This window comes from Sinocyclocheilus grahami, unplaced genomic scaffold, assembly GCF_001515645.1.
Source record: "Sinocyclocheilus grahami isolate Dianchi unplaced genomic scaffold, SAMN03320097.WGS_v1.1 scaffold233.1, whole genome shotgun sequence".
NCBI classification, from domain to species: Eukaryota; Metazoa; Chordata; class Actinopteri; order Cypriniformes; family Cyprinidae; genus Sinocyclocheilus; species Sinocyclocheilus grahami.
In genome coordinates, this window is record NW_015505412.1 from 3178863 (window position 1) to 3186268 (window position 7406).

Below are 7406 nucleotides of genomic sequence, written 5' to 3' on the forward strand. Positions count from 1 at the left end.
GCCATAATTGAGACTAAACGAAAAAATTAATTCTTAATTCGTGGCCATAATGTAGTCTTAGCATAAAAGAGAACTAGCCTATTCTAAATTCGTTGGCCGTGATTGTCTGCATGTCATGATCGGGGCTCCGTACAACCGAATATAACCTTAGCCTACCTGTTTATTCATTTATTATGGTATGTATGCTCACCTTTTGCGGCACCATATTTGCGTAGCACATCCTCGTGCTTTCTGGCAATGTGCCGCTTCAGATTCCAATATGAATCTTTACTAACTCTCCCCGCACTCCCTCTCAGTTTCTTCTCCCTGCTCATTCTTAACTTCGATTTTTTTACTTTACATTTAATGTATAAGGCTTGCAACTTCGTTGAAACAATATCTGAACTCCATAACTGATCTACTATTCTCGATCTCTACAGATTCTCGATCTCTAACAAGCAAATCACTAAAGGGCATTCTGGGTTGAGCGAGCGAGCGGAGCGGAATCTTCAGAAAGGCGCTCTGCGCTCTTAAGGAAATATTACCACTCCGCTCACGCTCCGCTCTGCTCACATGCTCTGATTTAGACACCAATGAGACCAGTAGCTCTACATTCATCTTGCCTCAATGCATCTTCCTGGTCTACTTACTTCCTCTTCGTCATTAGGTATCAATGTGTGCTTGGCAAGACCGTTGTGTGCTTGAGCACCACCAAGTCGTGTTTTACTGTAACTTCAAGCAGCTCCAGGCACGTGAACAAAAGCGGCAATCTCATCGGTCGGCCAGTTTTTAACGCAGCGTGTCAAACCAAAAAAACAAGCCCTAGGCGGTTTTAAAAAAAATTATGCTTTTATGCCTCGTGTTTTGCGCATCAGTGTGCCCACTCACATTGGCACCCTTTGTTTAGTCACGAGGCGTTAAACGTTGGCGATAATCGCGCGCATTATTCGTCCCAGTGTGAACAAGCCTTGATATGCTGACTTGGTACTCAAGAAACAATCTTATTATTATCAATGTTGAAAACAGTTGTGCTGCTTAATGGAAATATTACCACTCCGCTCACGCTCCGCTCTGCTCACATGCTCTGATAAATAACAAAATAACTAAAATTACACTGGTTTCTGAAAAATAAAAGTTTGGTCATGTGACCTCAATATGGAGTCAGCCTGGACCATTTAAAATAAAACCGCTTTTATTAGGCTTCTGATACAAGTATAGTCTTCGTGTCATGTATGTCTATGTATATTTTTCAAACGTACATATTTTTTTCAAAAATATTATTAATTTCTTTGTGTTAACCCAGCTAACAAGGAACATTCTCAGAATGTTATCTAATGTTCTGGCAAGGTTCTCTCAAAGTTATGAACAAACATTCTTCCAGTAATGTTAATAGAACAATCATTCAGAGTTATTGGGTCTTTAAAAATATTCTCAAAACGTTAGCACAAAAACAATTCATGGAACGTTTAATTTCATCTGAATTTTTAAAATGTTGCTTCTCGTTTCAGAATGTTCAGAAGACATTCAAAAATTACATTCACATAATGTTTGTATGTTCCCTTAACATTTGAATAACCAAGAAAAAATGTTTTCAAAACATTTGTTTTAAATGGACATTTTGAATGTTCAGAACATTCAGAAATTAAATTTTCATAACTTAATGAAAGTTAGCAAAACATTCTTAGAACATGTCTGTTAGCTGGGAAACTTTTATTTTTTAAAGAGGAATACATTTATGAGTGTACCTTAATCTGAAGAAGATACTGAATACTGAAAAATCTTTTTAAAGAATCAAATCAAGTTGTACTATAATAAAGTGATGTGCGATTTTTTTTTTTTCTTCAGATGCGTGGTGGTAAGCTGATGATTTCTCACACCTGGAAAAGTGACGCAGGCATGTACGTATGCGTAGGCACCAATATGGTGGGCGAGAGAGACAGTGATCCAGCCGAACTCGTTGTGTTTGGTAAGTCCAATTTCCTGGCTCATTTTTTTGGTTTCACAAAGGAGTGAAAATAATCAGTGTGTGATATGTGTGTGACTGTGTGAGCAGAGAGGCCAGTGTTCATCCGCAGACCTGTGAATCAGATCGTTTTGGCTGAGGAGACTGTTGACTTCTTATGTGAGGTTCATGGAGACCCGGCTCCGACTGTCCGCTGGAGCAGAGACGAAGGAGAACTACCGCGGGGGAGGCAAGACTCCGTTTACAAACATTTGTGATGCTGTTACAGCACTTTTATAACCGTTTCTGATTTAACTAAACCCAAAACTAGTCATACAACTTATTTGCAAAAAGGTAACCTACTGCAATAACAATCCGTTTAACAAAACGTAAAACAAATCAGAACCTCTCATTGAATGCAAAATATCATTTATATTTAGTAAAAAATCAAGCATAGCAACATTATTCTCATTAAATCAAAACACACAAAGAGAACCAAAATGTAAATAGAATTGAAGACAGATCATGAATGTCCATGAATTAGCTGCAATGGAGTGAATAAAGTCTTATCTGAATTCCAAGTTCCCACAATGTCCAGAGTATCCTCCAGCCAATTTGATATCTTAATCCCTTTTCATTTTGTACTCAAGCCTCAAAGATCATGGAACAGCTGTACAAAGGTGATATTTGCCTGATGAATTGAAGACTATGTATGGTCAGAGACCATAATCCTCCAGGTAACACACAAAAAGCCCTTCTACAAAAATCAAAGAAGCCATAATAAACAAATAGTCCAAATATTATAATTCAAACACTTCCAAAACCAAAAGAGAAAATAAGTTAGACACATTTCATACTCCATAATAACATCACTTACTTTCAGTTGAGCATTAAAACACAGGTTTCCCAACAAAGACTCAAGAAGCATATGGCAAGGCCATGCTTTAGCTTTTGCATGCCACGTCCTCTCCTTCTACCATATGACTTGACTTATACAAAAAAACATGTTGCCCTCCACTGCCCCCAGTGGTGAGGAAGATAACAAGTCCTATAACAGGCCTGTGACTGTTATACCTTTATGGAGCTCAAATGCCAGTTTAATTACTTTTATGTAGTCTCAGATTAGAACATTCCTATTTCCGTTATAGTTGAGTTAGAGAAGCAGAAATCTCATAAAACCAATAAACCTCAAACTGAGGAATAATATTTATTGCATAATACAGCATTATACAACAAAACCTGAGAGATTTCTGTCCCTCCACTGAAAGTCTGTTACACCAAAACTTAGACAATTCAAGAAATTCATGAAGATATGTGCTTCCATTTAACGTATTTGATAAGCTCTACTGTGTGTATGTATGCTGATCATTGTTTATAAGATAAACAGATTTAATTTAGGCTTTTATTCACATATAAAGTAGGGCTGCACAATACTGATGAAAAATGTAATATGCGATAATTTACGTATTTGCGATATGATAATGCTTTAAATGTGTCATTTAAATTATATTTAAACATATTTAAAAACAAAAAATTACATAAACATTTTTTGGCACTAAATTGTTGGCAGCAGCTGCGAGTGACTCATCTTTTCAGACTAGTTAACTAGTCATCATGACAGCTTAATGACAATCGTAGCAGTCACGTGGCTAGTTTATTCTCTGCTAAATTAACTGCAATTCTCAATATAGCAATGGAAACGGAAATCACATTGTAGAGTGATTTGAACTAATGAAGCAAAAGGTTGTTAGATTTTATTGGCAGTAAGGCATACAATATGCTATTTAAAAGAAAGCTCTCTTGGCCAACAATTTTAGAGGTTTCAGTCTTTTCCCATTCAAATGGATTGCTGTAGCTGTTTGACTAGAAAGATGACCGCCAAGTGAACTGACTTGAATCTTGATCCCATTTCCATTCTCTCCCCAAATAGTTTGCTGTCTCCTTTCTACTGTCAAATAAAAAGTGGCAAAAGTCCCAAGAATAAAATATAACTAGTGTTTCCTAGAGTTTGGGGCACAATACAGTGCAGTACAGTGGCATATTTGATGGAGTCTCACAGAAATGTCCTCTTAGAGAGCGGAGGGATGTAGACAGGCTGTAGGAGGAATGTGCGATGACTGTTCAATCTGCTCTCCTCACGGACAACCACTGTCTCTTTTCACCTTCTCGGCCGAGTAGATTTGAGATCCGTGGTGACAACACCCTGCGTCTGATAAGGGTCAGAGCAGAGGACGAGGGCACTTACACGTGTGTCACAGAAAACAGCGTGGGCAAAACCGAAGCATCCGCTGTGCTGCAGGTCCACGGTAAGACGCACAGGCATGCATCCTTTTACATGTGTGTCGACACACATCACAGCGCACCTGAAATATGCATCACAAAGAAGCAAGCTGATGCATATGTTGCCACTCATCTCCATTAAACAGACCTCACCGCAGCCATTTGAACCTGTCAGGCACAATCAGTCTGATCTGTGTGAAGTCACCTGGAAGGATTTATCAGCTCCTCTGTTGTTGCTCAAATGGTAGCTCTGTTCTAGTGCGCTGCCTCATTGCCTAGATAGCCAGCTGACTTCTAAAGCCCAAAGTATACTCCGTTTTGATGCAAACACTTAGCATATGCATTCGGATGAACACATATGCTAATTATGACATTTACGCAATGCTCACTGCACACATAAAACCGAAGTATAATTTTGCTTTAAGTTGGCATCCTGACTGCCATGGAAGTGACTGATTTAGAATCTTTTGCATAGGCAGCAACACAAATAGCAAGAGACTCGACTCACAATTGGTTTCATTAAAGATCATGTTCGCATGTTGATAAGATAACATAAGCTAACGTAATACTGAACTAAGCATGAAATACAAAAACATTGGGTTCAAATTTTTTTTAGACTGAACTATTTTTCTTTTGAACTACTGATACTTTTCATTGTTTAATTAAATTTACAGTACCGTGCAAAAGTCTTAGGCCATTAGTATTTTTTTTCACCAACAAAAATAAAGACTTTAAGCCAGTTATTTCTATCTTTTGTAGTGTGTCAGTAGGAAATATCAGTTTACATTTACAAACATTTCTTTTGCCATTTATTATAATAATCCAGTGAGATTTTTGTATGCACAAGGAGTCTGACAACAGCCAGTGCTGCACACAAAGATATGATCTCACCACCATCCAGTCCGTCTAGAATTACATGTGTAAAAGGGTGGTCACACCAAATATTAATTTGATTTAGTTAAAATAATTTAATTGATAAATAAAATCTATTTATGACATTATTTTTTGAAAACATCCTCACTTTACAGCATTTTTACACAACTGCCTAAAACTTTTCACAGTACTGTAGCTTTGTAGGGAGGTTTCTTCAAGTGTCTCGGAGAGGTTGCCACAGTTCTTCTGGATTTAGTCTGTCTGTTTCTTCATGTAATTCCAGACAGACTGGATGATGGTGAGATCAGATCTCTGAGTGGAGCACTGGCTGTTGTCAGACTCCTCGTGCATACAAAAATCTCACTGGATTATTACAATTAATGACGAAAAGAATGTTTGCAAATGTTAACTCATATTTCCTACTGACACACCACAGCAAAAGATAGAACATTTTTGTTTTTTGTAGGTGAAAATAGTAATGGCCTAGGACTTTTGCACAGTACTGTACATTTTAAGATAAAAAGTTTTATACACCTCATCCACCATCTTGGATTTCGTTTTTCTCTGAGCATATGTGAAACTTCTGTCATTATTTACTCACCCTCATGTTGTTCCAAAACTGTTTCTTTCTTTTATTATGTGGAACATAAAAATAAATACTAAATAAATAAGGACATACATAAAATAAATACATAATGTCAGTGGGGACCAAATGTTGTTTTGGACCCCATTGAGTTTCATTGTATGAACAAAAAAGGTTGAAAACCATCCTTCAAAATATCTCCTTTTGTGTTCCACTGAAAATAGAAACTCATACAGGTTTGGAATGATATGATGGTGACTGAATTATTGTAGAATTTTCTACTTAGGCAGCTTACTATGTTTTGGAACAGAGCAACTATGTGGAGCTTATGTTAAAGCGTGTGGATTACTGTATTTGACAGCTGTTATAGAGAGACGGTGTGCTTTAGAAAACCGCCGGAGTGCAGAGGCAGTGTTAATAGAACGTGGCAAAGTGTGTGTTTGCATGTGTGTAGAAATGAGAGAGAGAAAGAGTGAGTGAGAGAGAGAACTGGATGGGAATCTAACTGGCACAAGCCGGGGGAAGCAGCTGTAGCAGACCTGATTCAATCAATTCATCCTCCAGTTATTTTGTCAGTCTGAATTAAAATGAGACCAAGCAGCTCTGCCTCCATCTCCTTCCTACTGCCTCCTTTTTCTGCCTCTTTCTCTCTCTCTCTCTTTCTCCATTTTCTGACTCAGGGCCATTTTCTTGATGTTTCATTTGTGAATTTTCTGTCTCATTTGCTTTGATGTTTTGTTGCCCTTCATCATTTCATCCTTACCAACCTTTCCTTCCCCTTGACTGCATGCTGCCGCATCTCAGAAGGTGGCAGAGGTAGACAGTTTTATGTCTGCTGCTTTGCATTGTGGGTATAATAAAAGTGTGTGTGAATGCTTCAAAAAGACATTTGAAGTCATTACTCTTTACTGCCATTAGATTAATATGGATTTCAGAGCTCGTGAAATAAGACATTTAATGCAGCTGATTAACATTAATAACATTGAAACATGAGCATTCATACATTTTTTAAATGGTTTAAAAGGAGTGACTACTAGATTTTCAATAATAATGCTATTATTTGGCAGACATTTTTATCCAAAACAACTGCTTACAAAACAATGCATTTAAGCGGAACATTTGATCAGTGCTAGCATTACCTAAAGATCGAACCCATGACCTCGCTTTACGCTCTACCAGCTACAAGGATTTTGAGACTAAAGTCAGTTGCTGTCATCTACTGTACCTCTCTCAGATTATGAAAATTAGAGGTAAAAATAGAAACCTTTGAATTTGACTTATTAATTAGTGCAGGCTTTACCACATTAATTTGTGGCACCTATGTTAGTGTTACGCTGAGTCAGAGGCGTGCGGATCCATTAGCAGCTTTTATTAGAATAACAGGCAGAGTAAAACAGGCAGTATTCAGTCAACAGCGTCACGTACAGCAGGGGTAATCCAAGAGAATAAACAGTGGCAGAGCGAGGGTCGGGGCAGGCGGCAGAGAATCACACTAGTAAGAACAGTCCGAGGTAATACACAACAGATGACAAGATAGGGGATAAACACTCAGAAATGTAGCCGGGGCAATACAAGACTTCGCAAACTGGGAGCTGCTTAGTAAGATACAGGTGTGATCTGTCTAATGATTTTGAATGAACCCACGTACCTGGGACTCAACTTCTTGCACGGAAGCCGAAGGCGAAGGTCTCTTGTGGAGAGCCAGACCCATTGTCCTGGGAGGTAAGCGGGACCTGACCTCCTGTGACG

The 7406-nt window shown here is 38.2% G+C and overlaps 1 protein-coding gene across 1 annotated transcript in view; it reads left to right on the plus strand.

Moving 5' to 3' along the window:
- The window catches only part of LOC107597576 (roundabout homolog 2-like), a 63432-nt gene that overhangs the window by 32175 nt on the left and 23851 nt on the right, over window positions 1-7406 (plus strand). Inside the window, exons 4-6 of the mRNA XM_016288708.1 lie at window positions 1825-1945; window positions 2033-2171; window positions 4100-4227. Coding sequence (XP_016144194.1) covers window positions 1825-1945; window positions 2033-2171; window positions 4100-4227 — 388 coding nt within the window. The remainder of the gene's footprint in view (window positions 1-1824; window positions 1946-2032; window positions 2172-4099; window positions 4228-7406) is intronic.